The following is an 18,146-nucleotide window of genomic DNA, read 5'->3' on the forward strand; positions in this document are numbered from 1 at the left end:
GATGGTTATCGAGCTGCAACGTATTAAATTGTTTTGTATATTTGTTTGATCCGATAACTGCATTTCTAAAAGAAAAGGAAATAACATTTTCAGAATTAGATGACAAGTGGTTACAATACATAAGGGGACGGTGGACCCTAAAATTAAGAAAAAACCTGCGAATTTTCCATTTTAATTTTTTTTAAATAAATCATCTCTGAAATGTTACCTATAAAATAAAACAAACATTTTGTCAATCCGACCAACCATTGCCGAGATATTACACTTTTTATAGAAATCGAAATTTGAGAAGACGATAATTTTGACGTGTTTTGAAATCAAAACTAAGTTTTTACTCCTGGTTTTCAGTCGTTTTAATTAATGTTGTACATTTTATTTCATTTAAATTTATTTCCAGTTTCATATTTAAAAGCTTTGTTAGCATCAGAGATAAACTGTGACTGTTAACATTCAGTTTGTTTATATTTGTATTTTCGAATAGATTCATCCACATTTTCTCATTTTATATTTCTTCTAATAGAAAAAAAACAGTTCTTTTCAGAACTAATCGCTAAAATTTAATACGTTTTATACTTTAAAAATTTTTCACTAACTTATTTAGATTTCATTCATATCTGTGTAACTTGTATTACAAAATGCATAGTATTAACAGAAGTTATCAAAAGCCAAAAGCAAGACCATCGAGAAAAAAAACTTTTGGCTCAACAAAGAAATCAAGCTAGATGGAATAAAGATGTTAGTAAAGATGAGAATATTTTACCCCAGGAAGATACTCCCCTTTCTTCCATAACTGAGCTAAATACTATGAGAGTTAGTGCTCGCAAATTGCAATTCCCGGTGAGAACTTTGAACAATAGTCAAGTTACTTCTGAGGAAGTTCAGAAGACCCCTAACTATGTTCTTATCAACAAAAAATATGTGGAGTACTTTACTCAAAAACATAAATTGTACGTAATGTAATGAAGCAGCTGTTGATGTTGCTTGCAAAGAACAATATGGGTATTCTTCCAAACTAGAACTATATTGCAGAAATTGTGAAACAATACTTGGATCATCTTTTTCTAGTCCTCGTTGTGAAGAATCAAAATCTTTTCTCGCCAACATAGAACTTGTCGAAGCATTTCTGAAAATTGGTAAAGAACATGCGTCTTTGGAACAATTTTCTATTGCTTTAGGAATTCAAACAATGGACAAAAAAAACTTTCTCAAAATGTTTGCAAAGTTTATGTGAAGAAAAGAAAACATTTAGAGAGGATATGCTGTGTGTTGCCCGCCAAATTGTTCGAAAGACACATTTAGAAATAAATTGTTTATCTGATGACGAAAAACTTCTTGACATCACAGTCTCGTTCGATGGTTCGTGGCACAAGCGAGGCCATACCTCGCTATATGGACTTGGCGTCGTAATCGATGTGTAGACGGGATTAGCCGTAGACTTTGAAATCTCATCAAAATATTGCTCGCAATGCACTGCGGCAAAAAGAGACTTGGGAAATGATAGTGCTGAATTCTCCATTTGGTATAATGGGCACGAATCTGAGTGTTCAAAAAATTTCAGCGGGTCCTCAGGCTCCATGGAGATGGTTCTTGCAGGCATATTATGGAGCAGATCTGTAAAATATTGCGGTTTCCGCTACCTAAATATTATATCAGATGGAGATTCGAGAACTTATCAACATCTAGTTGAATTAAAACCTTACGGCGAGGATGTGCAAATCGTAAAAGAGGAATGCCTCAACCATGTGTCCGAAAGACTGGGCACAGGGTTGCGCAATAAAGTAAAAGAGCTGAGAAGTAAAGGAGTAACAATTGGAGGGCGCAAAAAAGGCAGACTCAAAGAAAGTACCATAATAAAGATGACAAATTTTTATAGGAAGGCAATCAAAGACAATTGTCCAGACATAACAAAAATGAAATTAGCTATATACGCTTCTTTACTGCATTGTTCATCGTCCGACAAAGCACCGAAACATAGTAAATGTCCAACCGGTGTACCATCTTGGTGCTTTTTTCAAAGGGCACTTGCTTCCTCAGAAATTCCACCTTCTCATGAAGCTATGAAAACTTACATCTCAGAAGATGCGCTCTCCAAAAGTTTGCCAATATATCAGAGGCTAGCGAGTGATGAATTGTTGAAGAGATGTACGTCAGGTGGAACAGAAAATGCCAATGAGAGCATTTATAGCCTCATTTGGAATAAGTGTTCAAAAGAAACATTTGTCTCTAAAGAACGCTCGGAGTTGGCAGTGATTTCAAGTGCATCTGGATTTAACTTTAGCTGTGTAAATACATAGTACCTTGAAAAAGACGAAACAGATTACTTTTCCTTGAACATTGCCGAAAAAGGTGATAAGCGTCGTTTATCACAAAGTGCTCAAAGGAACCTTAAATTTTATAAAAGACACACAGATTAACTAAAAAATATGGCACTGCGAATGAAGAAAAAAAAATTTTAAAAAAGAAGGCAGTATATATGCACCTGGAAAATTTTAAAGTGAAATGCTTCTAAATTTTGTTCTTTTCACGCAATCAATTATTATAGCAATTTTTATTTCTGTTCAATTTAAACTCAATTTACTGTGCATCAATAAATTTTCTAATTTATGTTTACCATAAAAAAAAATTTACTAACTTTATTTGAACAAATATGTGATGTAAGCAATAAATTTACTTTGAACGCATTTTTCTCAATTTGTGCATTTTTCTAGCTCAAAAATGTTCCTTGCGGGGTAATTTTTTAGCGAAGCCCTCCAAAATTTAAAATGATATTTTGAAAACTATAATAAACATATTAGAGGATTTTTTAAGTTTTATTTTTATTTTAAGTCAAAAAAATTTTCATCGTTGCTAAAAAAATCCCAAAATTTACAAATAATTAATAATAAATTTTTTTAATTAAATTATTTTTAGATTTAAAAAATAATCCTTACAAAACATTCCAATTTAGCATACAACATTTTTTTGCTAAAAGTTTCAAAATATATTGTAAATTGTCCCGCGAGGAACATTTTGAAAAAATTTAAATTTTTCAAAAAAATTTTAAAAAATGAATTTTATTTCAAGTTTTTCAGTTTTTTTTTAATTTACTGTTAATAAGGTTAGAACCCTAATGTTTTAACAAAATTTCATAGCTGATTTAAAGAAAATAAAAAGTTTATGAAGTCCACCGTCCCCAACGTTCTTAACTGATGTCAGGGAACATTTGCAAACACTGAGTTTACGATTGCAAGGGAAAGATAAAATAATATCTGACCTCTCACAGTGTATATTTAGTTCTCAAACTAAATTACAACTTTTTCAAAATGACATTAAAAATTAAACATTTTGTCATTTTTCTCGAATTATAATTTTTTCCTCCCAATATTAACAAGAAAAATTCAACGAATGTATAAAAAATCTAGAAGGACTATTGACGGAATTCTAAAATAGATTTCAAGACTTGAAATATTTTAAATCGTCTCTTAATTTTTCTCTGAATCCATTTGAAATTAACATAATTCAAGTGAGTGGTTTCCATTTCCAATGTAATTATGACCCAAAAAGCATCAGGAGAAGTAGAATTAATAGAGATGCAAGAAGCTCTACAATTAAAATACGTCGATTACTGAATTTTGGAAATTTGTACCAGAATCGAAGTATCCTGAATTAAAACAGGCTGCTTGTCGATTTATTTCAATATTCGGAACAACGTACTTAGGTGAATCATTTTAATTCACTTTAAAATTCGTGAAATCCAAACAACGATCAGTATTAACTAACCAGCATCTCAAAGAATTACTGAGGAGTGCTGTCACCAATTAAGTGTATCATAGATATATACATGTACGTGGAAGATGTTGCATAATTCTATATTGCGATAAAATTGTTTCAGTGTTGTTTAAAGTTAAAATTAAGAGCAGGGGAGCTGAACTTATTTATGCATTTCAAATTATTGCGAAAACACCACTCAGACATAGGTATTCGGTCTAAAACGCCAGGTGTGACACACATGTTTTGCATTTATAAGTATTGGCGATATAGAAAATATATATATTATACCACCATATAAATTTTTGGCCGAAAGTCGAGCAGTTGGCATCCCTGAAAAATTTATGGCTTTTCACCATATTGCACAAAGGTTATATACATATATATAACAGAGACATTTAATTTAAAAGCAATATACAATTGATATTTTAAAAAGCAGAAACTTAAATTATACTTACGACATAAAACATAATTTAAACCATAATGAAGTCTTTTTATCATGCCTGCCATCATAAAATAGAAAAATAACACGGGAGAGCATTTCAGAGTTGGTATAAATTTCTTGGATGTCTTTTCAGGCTTAAACTTTTTCCACAAACCAGTTATTAGAAAGAATGCAAGTACAAGAGGAAAAAGTGGAAACGATGATATAAACAAGATGAGTAGATGAAACTGTAAAAATGAGTTAGTAATAAATAAATAATTTATATAAAAATTTTTAGGATGTGATTATAGTTACAATACATTCAAATAATTTATAAGTATCAATAAATATAATATATAAGTATTATATATGCTTAAGAGCTCAAGTTTAGATAGACATTAATAAAGACTTAGTGAAATAGCCAAACCTATCAAGTCTTCAAATTATTTAGAAGTAGTAGTAGGTAAAAAACCCTATAAATCAAATTTATTAAACCAAGAATAATAGATTAAAATACTAGTAATAACTAAGCTAATCTAAATGATTTTATACCTTTCAATTTCTAGCCACATGCATGAAACCTGATTCGAATTCATCTTAGCCTGGTTGGTAGAGCGTTGGACTCTTATTCGTGAGAACGGGAGTTCGAATTAAACGGTGACTGGTGTACGTTTAATCCGTCGGGGTCTCTTTATTTTATGAATTACTGCGTATACGCATCCTATACTATAAATTAACGTTACTCACTTAGACTGTATTACTTCCGACGTTGTTCGAAAAAAAGTTTTATTTCAACTGCTTAATATGCCCGTTGTTAATATTGTATTGTTATAGTATCATTTTATTTTGTAGTGTATGAATTAATGCATCATTATAATCTATATATATATTTCTCTTACACGGTGACAAAAAAAAGCCTCATTACAACTCTCCGAATGGCAACGCTAGAAAATCGACCAATGATTGCCGCTAAAAATGTCACATGCCGAATCTAGATCAGGTGGCTCAACATATAGCGCTTTTGAAAACGGAAACTGAAATAACCAGAGAGAGCATTCTCACCTGCGGCAATCTCATACTATTAAGCTAGGCAGAAATGAGTAGTCTTTGTCGATAGATCTCTATTTTAGTATTTTGTCGAAAAAGCTTTTTTCACGAATTTATTTGCCGATTTTTGATTTATATCACGAATTTATTTGTTTTATTATTGTTATTAGTTCTTTTGTATGTCAAAGTTCTAAGACTCGTGTTTTTAACAAAGTTGTGAATCTTTCATGGTTATAATTTTTAAAAACAAGGTTTTTCCATTGCAATTCACTTATTTCAATTTTTAATAGACTTAATTATAGCCAAAATTTTAATCTTTTTAAAGAGATATCAGTTTTAGAAATTGTATCTTAAGATTTTATACTATAGCACATTTCTAATAGGTTTAACGAATTACATGTCATTTATTTGAATTCAAATTTACTAAAAAGATGTAATTTTTTTTTCAAAAAAAAGTTGTAACATGGATTTGAATGATTGTTTTCAATTCTTAGAAATTTGTGCATTTGCAATGTGCCTAAGTTAGTAGCGAGCGAAGCGAAGCAAACCATATAAGATTGCGTAGCAAATTTCGGGGGTTGGAGAGCAAGGGGCGCAGCTCACTAGTTAAATTTAATAGACTATTCACGTTAATAATTAAGCAATAAACATAAGTTTATAAGCAATCCTTGATATTTTAAAAGTGATAAAAAAATTCTGTTCATAATTTTAATCTGTTTGAAATAATAGTGCTTTTATGCCCGTTTTAAACCAATGTTTTTAAACAGATTAAAGTCAATGCGGAAAAAAAAAGATATCACCTTGAATAACTTTTTAACTCTTCTAGAAATCGGATTTACACAAACTTTGCCTTTCATAATGGTTTAAAGGGGTGTTCTCAAATGTACGAATTCTTGCTAACAAGTAGCCTGTTTACAGAATACAGTAGTTACAAAATCAGAATTAATAACGTACTTCTCTAATTAAACATACCTTTCTGGTCAGAAATAAATTTAAAAATATAAATAATCAAAATATAGGGGGTAGGCTAGATCAGTAAAACATGGCTCTGAAGTCTGTCATTTTAGAATGATATATAAATGTTGGTTTCGTTTTAGTTAAATATGAGCGTCAAAAATGCGGTGTGAGTATGCGATTATTTGAGCAGAGCATGTCTAGTGCTGCGCCCATGTACGTATTTTTATGCGATGTCACATCTTCAGTCATTGCAGTAGTAAGACTGTTTGGAACCTTACAAGTGATAGCAAAATTTTTCAAAGACTTATCAAGGTATGGCTTTAAAAAATTGAAAAGGTTCTTCTTAAAAGATTCATGTTGTTGTTTCTAATCCCCAAGAGGTCCATCCCAATTAGACCAATTCCATAAGTCCAAAAATGTCCAGGAAGTCTAAAAACAGATGAGGTTTTGAAAAAACCTCGTCGATCTTAAAATCGATACAGAAAAGATTCATTTAATCTTGGATTGGTGCCACTAGGTGGACTTGTTGGTAGAACTTTTTCCCGAGCCTGGTTGAAGCAAGCGGAAAAAGGAATTGTGCTTGAAGATCTTACTCAAAAAATATTTTATTTGAAGGCAATGTCTATTTTGAAATAATTATATTATTGTAGCATATTATCGAAATTCCCAGAGGAAAAAACTCTACAATTCGTTAAAGAGCAAACGGTTCTAAACAATTTTATGAAATATGAAACCAATTTGTTTCTCTCATTTAAGGGGTCCAAACTTTGGATTGCTCTCCTGACCAAACTATGGGGACCATAATTTGGAGGTCAGAAATCCGAACCCGTTGGGAAAAAAAAGACATGTTTATTCAGAGAAAGTACGTTGTTGTGTCTGATTTCGTAATTTAAAATATCGCCTGCACTAAATTATTAACATATTTGTGATCATCCTCACGAGTAATTAAGTTTGAGTCCTAGAACGTGAAGATCCGATTATTAGATTAAAAGTTATTCAGAGCAGTCCATTTATTTATTTATTTTGCGCACTGTACGTAGAACCGAAGGCAGCAGCTTAGGTAGAAAAAGAAATAGTTGACATTTCATGCAAAAAAAAAAAAAAAAAAATGAAAAAAAAAAAAAANAAAAAAAAAAAAAAAAAAAAAAAAAAAATGTAAAATTGGCAAGAAATCTTCGTAATTAATTACGTCATGATTTTTTTGAAATTTTATAGCGTTATTTTTATCAAAATAAGGTATGCATGTTTTTCTATGCAATGTAATTGCATAATATTTTATTGTATTAGTAAACAAAATTATTGTATTAATAGAACGTCCGATTATTAGATTAAAAGTTATTCAGAGTTGTCCATTTGTATTTTTTTTTACGCACTGTACGTAGAACGGAAGGCAACAGCTAGGTAGAAAAAGAAATAGTTGACATTTTATGCAACAAAAAAAAAAAANAAAAAAAAAAAAAAAAAAAAAAAAAAAAAAAAAAAAAAAAAAAAAAAAAATTAGAATTGGCAAGAAATCTTCGTAATAAATTGCTTCATGATTTTTTTGAAATTTTTCAGCTTTATTTTTATCAAAATAAAGTATGTATGTTTTTCTATGCAATGTAATTGCATAATATTTTATTGTATTAATAAACAAAAAAATAAAATCAATAAGTAGAAAAAGGGAATAATTAATACAATAGATTTTTTTTTTATTTGTCAATCAGAGATACACAGTTGATAAATTAGAAACCTATTGATTAAAAGAGAAAAATAGAGCAGCTGCATTTAGTTACTTCTTGTTTACTCTCGCCGATACAAATAAAATATTCTGTACATGTAATAAATATAATCAATTCGCTTTACAAATACATGGTGAATAAAAATAATGGGATCATATCGATTCGCTGATTCATTGTTCATTACGTATATCTTAGATCTCTGTATTATTTTGATAGCATCATTAAAAATTTATTTCTTGTGAAGCGTTACATACTTTTTTCATTTACATAATTACAAAATACACGATTTATTTGTATGGAATGAAGGTGTAATATTGGAATAATGGGGGTGATTTTATTTCAAACACCGAATCAAATAATGGGATAACATGGCAAAAACGTTATACATTATTATGTATGATTGGTGTTATAAATTTCAATTGTCAGTCATTAGAAGACTTGAATAAACTCAATTTCAAAGTAAATAAATACAAGTAAATTAAGGCCGAAAATAAATTTCTAACAGAAAAATAATAAAATGAAGGGAGATGAAAAGATTTAAACAAATGAGTAATTGTAACAAATACAAATAAGAGGTGGATTGAGTGTCGACGTAAAAAAAGAAAAAGAATCGGAAATTTTTTTTTAAAAATATTATATAACAACGAAGTAGTAAACTTAAAGGCGATGTGAATAAAAACATAAATTATTATTCGCGCTTTAAAAACTGATAAATATGAGGGAAATAAAAACACTCGAAACTTTAAATAATACAATTTAAAATCTAACATTAAACCGATACATAAATATGTGTATTGCACAGCTACGCGATCTAAACGAAACGCAGACATTTTTTTATTCTTTTTTCCAAGAACAAACAGCTGAGAAGCGTCATCGTAGCATCTCGATATTTGGAAGTGAGGGAAGGGCATATGGAAAAGGGAAATGGATGACGCATTATTCGTGAGTACAGGGACAAAATAAGAAATAAAATAGAACGCCACTTACCATTTTCACTAGCGCAGACAACGTAGAAATAGACACTAAAGAGGATGGGGGAAGTGTTGGTTCCCGGTATAGTATAGAATTCGTTTTATTGATCGGATGCACAGACATAAGCACAAGCGCCCTCTCGTACACGTGTTTTTTGTTTTGACAATGCCGCATCATCATATAAAAATGGTTAAAAATAAACGAAGAATGAAATGTGGCGTTCATTGTAAAGGTAGTGCAATTTTATATATATATTTTTTTGCTTAATTGTATCACGCTTCCCTATAAATGTAAACTAATTATTGTACAAATAATATAAAATTGATAACACTGAACGAATGCTTTATTTGTTTTCTAACACATAAATCTGAAGAAGAAAAAAAAGCTCGTTATTTCAAAATTCATTTACGAGCAGATGATTCACTTTTACAATGAACCCGAAAAGTTTCGCTTTGAAATAAATATGAAAGAATAAATGTTATTGTGTGCATGAAAAATCAAAGGCAAGTGAATAAATAGGGAAAAAATTTAAATATGAAAATTGATATGATTTCATTATTACACAAATGGAGTGATAAGGACTTTTTTTATTAATAAAACTGTTTTTTTTTAAGGTGTTGATGTTGTTTTTCCCCCTCTATAATAAAACAACAACAGGTAAATTATATTAGCACTTTGAGATTCAATTTTTATCTCACATACATTTTTATTTTTCTTAAATTCAGAATTTTTTTTGTATTTCTATTAGAAAACAAATATTTATTTATTTTTTAAATCTAAAATCAATACTCCGTTGTAACAGAAGCTATTTAATAGCTTCTGATACAACGGAGCTACCAACCATTACCATTACATTCAAGGGTGTCGTAGATTTAATAATTGAATGCGAATCAACGTGACTCATGAAATAAATAATTTTGTCAAAAAATGTTTTGTAAATGTAAATTTGTCAAAGTGCAAAATCCTGCATTTTGCAAGCTGACGACGTCATTTGTTAACTTTATTGAAATGAGTCAGGTCATCATCAACCTATAACCTATTTATATAACCTATTTATTAACAAATAAATAAGCTTTTTCAAATTTATTAAGCTTATTTAAATGAATCCAACTAGACTAAGGCATATACTATATCATATATGCCTCAAATACCTTAGTAGCAAATGCAAATACGTAATAAAAATTCTATTTATATTCATAAAAAATCAGTGTAAAATTATAATTTCTAATTGTTCGTCTGATGTGGAACAATTTTTAAAAAGGTCAATTTGGAACAATTTTTAAAGGTTGGATTTTTTAAAATTTCGAACAGAAATTTAAATGTCTATGTAGTTTACGCTAAATATTAAATACGAAATAATTGACGATAAAAAGTTTTTTTTCTTCTTCAAAATAATATGATCTATATAAATATGTATTTTTTATTTTTACGAAACTTCAGTTTGAAAACGAATTATAATATAATATATATATAAATTTAACACCAGAATCAATTCTGGCCGTATCGTTTTACAAATACAATGACAAAATATAATACAGTGACATAAGGTATAATAGTATTATGAATAAATTTATTAATTAACAATAGTCTCTAAAGGGTTAATATTTTGATAAGTTAAAATCATTAACAAATGTTATAAAATATTTTAAATTAATAAAATTTTTTGAAAAGCAGTATGAAGTGGAGAAAGTTACTTTTCTGGAAATTTAAATTAATCCTTACAAATTAACTTTAAAAATAATAATAATAATTTAATTCGAAGAAATAATGGATCAACGACACGAATTTAATCAGTTGTTAAATGCATTTAAATTATTTAGGATGTGCTTTTTTCCGAGCATTTTTGGTGCTTTTTTTAAAGTTCACCGATTGTTTAGATTATTTAATACCCACTTGATTAATGCAGATTTTATTTTTAAATTTAAAAACTGACGAATTACTTTAATTAAACATTCCATCCCCTTTTTAATATTTTTTAAAAACAAGTTTGTTAAAGGCTTAGAACCATACGATGTATAATTAAAATTTTAAAAAAAATTACCGCTTAAAAAATTACTGCAGTATAATTTCACTATCGTAATGGAAATCGCTCCACAGAAAGTGCAAAGATAGGCAACTATTATTAGCACTTTTGATATCCTTGGAATCAAAATAATTTCAAGTGCTTAATATTCTTAGTTCTAAAAGTTGTTAATTCTTTCAGCACCGTATTAAGTGTACGAGCGTGAAGTGCACGAGCATCATACGGCATCCACGTGATGAAGTGTACGAACACCGTATTTAAACGATATCCATAAACTGTCCTGTGTGTAGGAGCACCGTATTTAGCCGGCGTCATTGTAAAATCCCATTCTGTTTCAAAATTCCACTGTATAATAAGTATATTTTGAATCAGCTAAATTGTAAGTCTTAACAATTTACTACATTGTGTTATATTTATGAAGTATTTCTAGCTTCTAAAGTAAAATATAATAATAAATCGTAACATGCAATATCCATATTTCGCAGCGTAATGCACCGTTTAGTGGCATCACTTTAGCGAAGCGGACAGCAGTAACGAAAAGGGTTAAAGTAGAAATCGAATAATAACACAACTCACAAATGTAAGACTTATCTTAATAATAAATGTATAGGTTGTAGTAATTGCTATTTTCAGGTGGTTGGAACTTTGATTTCGCAATGCAAGTAAACTTCTCCGGCACTGTAAAATGAAGTTAATCAGTGACATGACATCTGTGTGAATATATGATCCAAAAGTTATGATAAATAAAGATGTCATTGGGTGCAAAATGTTATGAAATAAGTCTTAATACAAGTTACTACTACTCTAGAAAGGTAAAGTAATTTTTTAAGGTATTAAAAAAAAGGAGAGTCATTCTTGGCCTTGGGTATAACGCGCATGGCTGGCAGTAAGAATTCTTACAATAGAAAATTGGGTCACAAACGGAAACTAGGAATTTTCTTTGTCCGTGTATTTTTTTATAAGATGCTGGAAAAAGTGTGCATCACTGATTTAATGTCATGTTTAAATTAATTTAAGTGACTTGTGTAACGGTAGATGGGTTAGAAGTCGCGAAATTCTATGAAAATAAAAAAAATTGTTTCTTCATAATTTTGACAATGGAAAATTATAGTTTCTCGTAAATTGTTTAGATTTATCATAAAAAGAAAAGCCTCAATATCTAAAATTTTTCCTCAAACAAACGGGAAACTTAATTAGCATTTTAACGATTCCAAAACAGCGGTAGTGATGCGATTGAAAATGACTTGCATTTTTTTTTTTTTTACCTACACAATACTTAATTTAACCTTAAGTGTTTGCGAATGATGTTTTTAGTTTAAATTTTTTTCTCTTTTAATTTAAAAACCTTATATTAATATTTTATCTCAATTTCTAAGAAATTAAGCTTCGAAATGTTGCCTGAGCGATAAATATACAATAGCAAGGTGTAAGTTGATCAAATGAGGGGTTTAATGAGTGATGTAAATTTTTGGCACAAGAGCCCCAATTTGGCTATACCGCGCCTAAAACTAGGTTAAAAGTCTATATAACTTGGTTAAAATTTATATAACTTTGTTAAATTCTACACACAGGTTGAGTTTGAAGAAAATCGGTTAAAATCAAAACCAAATTAAAAATTAATTAGTAATTTGGCTAGAATCAATACAACTAGGTAAAAACTGGTCAATGTATTAAAATTTGAACTAAATCGAATTATAAAATCCGATGTCTTTGAGGTAAGGTATTAAGTTAGGATAAGGTGTGTCTCCAAGTAAAATTGCTTAAGTCGGAAAGCCACAGTTAAAATACTGTCGTCTTTTTAATTTCAAACACTGGGTCAGAAAATGCTTCACAATAAGATACTCTCAGAAAAAACTGCATTGTGGGGATGCATCGTTTAAAATTAAATATTTGTGTTAAACGGGTATGTGTATGACAAAAGGTTCAAAAAAGGACAGGCTGAGTCAAACAATATGTTTTGAAACAGATAAGAAAATTAGGTGTGAGCCACAAATTTATCAGTATAAAATCCAGAGGTTTCAAAGATGTTGTTAGGTAATGAATTTTAGGTTCATGATTAAACATCAGTTGGACAATCAGATGCAGACACCCCTCCGGCGGAAAAAAAAGACATATTTGCAGGAGGATAGGTAGAGGCGTATCTAGGAAAACAATAGATAGAGCCACTAGGATAGAGCAAAACCCATACTGACGCCCCTCATAAAATATTTAATTTTTTTTTTATAAAATATGAAATAAAAAGCATTATTTGAAGTAATTAACCTTTTGGAAATATTGCACAAGATTGCCTTTTATTTTAGGAAAAAATAAATAAATAACAATAAGCTGTTACAATAAAATTATTTAATTTTAATTGCAATACATCTAGGTGTATTCAAAATCAATATTAGTTTATCATATCACTGCATCAAAACTAAAACGACACATCTGCAGGCAAAATACATTTGCAGATGTGTCGTTTTAGTTTTGAACCAGCGATATGTATATAAGACTTATGCATTTATTTAAGATGTGAATAAAAATGCCGATAGTTTAAGTACGACACATTTAAATTATTTATTAATTCCTTTTTTTGAAGGTATTTACTTGCAATAGCTATTTATCGTCCTTTCTTTATGTTATTCACCACTATTATTATGATTTGATTTTTACAATTATTCCGAGTTAAAGGCTTATTTGCTTAAGACAGTATAGTAATCTTGTAACATTTCGTAACTTTTTCGAAAAAAAATATTAAAAACGGTATGTATTGAAACGGTATCATTATCCAATTACTAAACATTACGTAAGTTATATTTATGTATAATAAGCTTAATATAACACAGTTATTAATTTGCCATAAAAACTACAAAACAGAGATAACACAGGAATTTACTTTCGACAACATTGCTAAACAATCTGTTTGGCCAAAAATATTTAAATAATGAGATGGAAAATAAAAAGATTAACGTGCAACGGTAACCGAGCAAAAATTATAATTAAACATTTGGAATCTTTCAATTGAATAATTTTAAATTTTTATGTAACAAACCGTTTGTCGTTAAAAAATAAAAATAATAACCCATCTGTAAAAATTGATTACATTGCAACAAACAAGTGATAAATAATATCAAACATATAACTTTTGTGTTTCAAGCAAATCCTGAAAAAAAGCAAAATAACTCGGGTTTTTCCATAAAAAAATACCGACAAATTATTTATCAATTAATTTACTACATATTTATAAATTATTTAGAGGCTCCCCTCACTCACCTATGTAATTGCTTCATTCATCATTGTTTTTTTTTTCCTACTTACAATACCATTTACTACTAAAACAAAAAATATTTTGTTTTCAAAAGAAAAAAATCCTTGTAGAGCATTGTATTAACACTTTAAAACATTTTATTAACATGTAAATCATGACGATTACCTGAATTTGAAATAAATTACTTGAACTTAGAAAAAATAAAATAATTATCCTAAATTATACCGTGATTCAATAAGAAGGAATAAAAAAAAGAGTAATTTTACTTGTTGAGGAAAATTTAAACAATTACGTTTTTTTCTCTTCTAAGATTTCATTATGAATATTAAAATTTATATCTGGCAACACGTAATTTCTCTCTCTGAATCATTTAACTACTTTAGATTGACTTATACGCCAGGGCGTTCTTTTAAAATTACGGAACGAAGATATCGCAAAGGAAAAATAAATTTTCTGCAACAATGGATCAATTGTAAATACTTAAAGCAAATATAAAAAATTACGAAAATGTATTAAAATTTGTAATGACTTTCAAACAAATTCGAATTTCGATTAGAAAGTTACGTTATGTTCACTAATAAAAATAGCTCTGTCAAATTTTAAACCCGTAGTTACCTTTCAGTGGGCGACAGATTGACCTAAAAAAGTTTTTTTTCCAAGTTAATTTTTTTGTTCGGTCGTACTCCCTATACTTTTTTCAGCAGACTTATCCGTAATTGCTATTGAGAAAAATAACACACATAATAGTTAGGATCTTAAGATAAATATCTTTTTTTAATGTAAAAATATACTGCACTTTCTTTAAAAAAGGAACCTTATCTTATTAATCTTATTAATTAACCTTATTCCACAAACACATGCTAGAATTCAGGAATTGAAATTTAGCATTATTATGCTAAATTTTAATTTAAAGGTATTATTATAAATTTTATGCAAAAAAAAAAAAATCTTTTTAAGTCATAAACCCCTTTCATGCCAACAAATAAATTAAACTTATGAATTTGACAAATATTGCTCTCCCTCCATTTCATTGATTAAAACTTTTGCATTATTTTTTATTTTTAAATACAACTTTAACTAAATCCCCAAAAAGCTTTTCACAAGGTTTAAATCCGGGCTTACGGCACGATATTTCAGTATCTTAATTCTGTTCTCTGATAATCATTTAGATGAGGTAAGATTTATGAATTGATGCATTATCTTTCAATAAAATTAGATTTTGGTCCAGAAGTTAATTTTTTTTAATGAGATAAAAATATTATATACTTTTAGGTAATAGCTGTTAAAATTAATTTCAATGAAGATGGAGTTCTGAAGGTTGGTGAAAATGTGTTAAATGAAACTCTGTATCCAGATGTATTCACCATCTATCCTAAAAAAACAAACAAACCCTACCGGAAGTCTTAGGCTCCTCCGTGACGTCATAGCATAATGTGACTATTTCTTTTTTTGATGCCCTGTTTACTATCGGGATACTCGGTAACTCGTTGCTTTGAATGCAATTTTCTGTTTTTTTTTGTAAAAATGAGTTCTTTATATTTTGAAATGTTAGATGAAGATGGGAAGGAAAAGTCTGTAGAAAAATTATAATATAATTTTATGCGAGTAATACGAGTATTAATAATATAATGGTATGCAATTGCCGGATCCTTTAGATGTTGATTTACGAAATTTGGTTTTCTCCAGCAAAAATTTGCCAGATATAAGTGTTTTTGACATTATTCTTATTTAGTAGTAAAGCGCAAAGTGCATTCACAAGTTGCTTTTAAAAGTTTTGAAACTCTACCATGTTACAATTATGTTTCATGCAGAAAAGTTCAGTTAGAAATTAAATTGGTGTTGGTGTCGTAACAGCATATGTTGAAGCGGGTCAAAAAGCAAATAAAATCCACATGCCTTGGATAATCTCTACTCATACTGGAGAAATAATTTCTGGCCATTGCACTTGTATGGCTGGGTAAGAGAAAACATTCGTTATGTTTGTAACATTGCTAATCTTACTATCTAAAACTCTATTTCCATTATGTGTCACTATTGTGTTTTTATACCTTTTAACGTTGCTATATTTTATTAATTATGATATTCAGATTGATTTCACTTATATTTTTTAGAAATGACTCCTACAGAAATGCTAAGTAAAAGTATTTTACTTAGCATTAAAATATTTTTCAGAAGATAATTTAGGGAGATGTCCATATTGCTATTTGTGGCAGAATAATCTCCAAATCTTAGCAACTTCCAGGCAGCGGCCTGCGAACTTTAAAAAAAAAACTAACAGAAAGGAACCCACTTGAAAGGTATTACTCGTAGCCCCTCCTGGGCAAAACACTGCATGTATTTGCGTTTAATAAAATTTGAAATTTTACAATCTATTTGGCACTTTGGAGATTGTAGTTGGCACAACAAATCATGATAGGGAAATATTCCCGAGAAATTCTGAGGTTGCATATTTTTTCTTTTTAAATTGAGACTCATTTTATACAGACTATGGATATCAATGTTGCTTATTTTTTAAATAAAATCTATAATAATTTTAATCACCTAATTTTGTTTTAACCATTTACTAATTGTTTAACCTCCAAAAAATCTAAATTTTGCTTTTTCAGTGTTATATGTCACAAATTAGTGAGATGTTCTGTTAAATTTTTTAACTCAATACTCTTCTCCCATATGCGCAAATAGAAATCTATCACGTACATAATCAATGTACATTTGCGTAACTACGAAACAGTCATTGAAAAATATATTTCTATCCAAATCTACAGCTACAGATTGCTAAATTTATCACTCTCTCAAACATCGCTAGTGTTGTCAAACCAACCATGTGTGTACAAAATCCACCATGTATATTCAAGTGTTTTCTCAAAATACAGGCAGCAAATTTTTAGTGTTTTAATTCAGGAATTAATGCACAAGATTTTACGAAACTTTATAGATATTTCAATTTGGATTGTTCTGGTTCTAATTAGAATTTAGGGTATAACTACCAACTGGTGAATTTGTGAGCCGATGTTTTTTTTAAAAATAATATTAAGGGGGATAAAATTGAACTTCAACTCCTGTGATTTACTCTAATGCAACCTGCCAAATTATATTTGTGCTGCTGGTTTGCAGCATATCTGTGCATATCAAAATATTCCTCTGATTACCTAACTTAAATTAATCATCTTAATAGTCAATTCCAATCTTATTAAATATTAATTGTTTAAAAAATGGCCAGCAAAGCTAATAATATTTTACGACTTTTTTTTTCAGATTGGGAGAAACTTGCTCACATGTGGGATTAACTCTCTTTTTCATTGAAAAGTGTCTAAAAAAGGGTCAGGAAAAGCCTTCATGCACGTCTGAGCCTTGCAAGTGAAAGAAAACTTCTAAAAATGTAAGAAAGAAACTAACTTTTGTTTTTAGACGGAAATATGGTTCAGAATTTTTTATGTTTGCTCCACTTACATTGTATAGAAATGGTTGTAGGGTTCTTAACAAAAATACTTGAATATTTTTTGCATATATATAATTTACATAAAACATTTTTATGTCAACTGCATTAATACTGGGTTACCTAATGCATAGCAGATTCTAAGTACCTTCTGGGGAACAGGTGATAATATTAATCACTTTTTCTCTTTCTTACTATTGATAACTTATTCGCATACACAAACTTATCACTTATAATATTAATCACTTATTTGCAAACAATCAGTCATAATATTGATCATTTTTTTGCATACACAAAGTTAAAGTGAATCACTCCCAATTTTTCATAAGAGAACCAACTAAAAATCATCAGATGTTGTGCCTGTAGCAAGCGATGTTGCTTTCAAAAGATTTCTGGAAGATCTGAAGGTAAGATAAGATGTGTAATAATTATGGAATCGAAAACAGTTTCGTATTCACAAACTTTTGAAATCAGACAGTAGTAGCTAGGGGTACTCAGTGAATACAATGGAGGGGGCGTGGCACCTGTCAATCATCTCTGTGGGGGGGGGTCGTGAAATAAACGTGTTATAG

The 18,146-nt window shown here is 29.3% G+C and overlaps 2 protein-coding genes and 1 long non-coding RNA gene across 5 annotated transcripts in view; 1 reads left to right on the forward strand and 2 right to left on the reverse strand.

Moving 5' to 3' along the window:
* The window catches only part of LOC107453783 (cytochrome P450 4C1), a 30,615-nt gene extending 21,567 nt beyond the window's left edge, over positions 1–9,048 (reverse strand). Inside the window, exons 1-2 of the mRNA XM_016070732.3 lie at positions 8,884–9,048; positions 4,206–4,419 (exon numbers count right to left, since the gene is read on the reverse strand). Coding sequence (XP_015926218.3) covers positions 4,206–4,419; positions 8,884–9,048 — 379 coding nt within the window. The remainder of the gene's footprint in view (positions 1–4,205; positions 4,420–8,883) is intronic.
* Positions 8,963–18,146, forward strand: part of LOC122271864 (uncharacterized) — a 14,165-nt gene continuing 4,981 nt past the window's right edge. The window contains exons 1-3 of one of the 3 annotated variants that reach the window (XR_011637979.1): positions 8,963–9,100; positions 11,525–11,703; positions 17,394–17,517. This is a non-coding gene — a long non-coding RNA (uncharacterized lncRNA). Of the gene's footprint in view, positions 9,101–11,524; positions 11,704–16,313; positions 16,436–17,393; positions 17,518–18,146 lie in introns of those variants that run through there. The other 2 variants (XR_011637980.1, XR_011637981.1) reach the window with 2 other exon arrangements.
* LOC139426701 (uncharacterized) overlaps positions 17,922–18,146 on the reverse strand; it is a 2,718-nt gene continuing 2,493 nt past the window's right edge. The window contains exon 5 of the mRNA XM_071186453.1: positions 17,922–17,975. Within this exon, the coding sequence (XP_071042554.1) occupies positions 17,922–17,975 (54 nt within the window). The remainder of the gene's footprint in view (positions 17,976–18,146) is intronic.

This window comes from Parasteatoda tepidariorum, chromosome 10 (genome assembly GCF_043381705.1).
Source record: "Parasteatoda tepidariorum isolate YZ-2023 chromosome 10, CAS_Ptep_4.0, whole genome shotgun sequence".
In the NCBI taxonomy this organism is placed as follows: domain Eukaryota; kingdom Metazoa; phylum Arthropoda; class Arachnida; order Araneae; family Theridiidae; genus Parasteatoda; species Parasteatoda tepidariorum.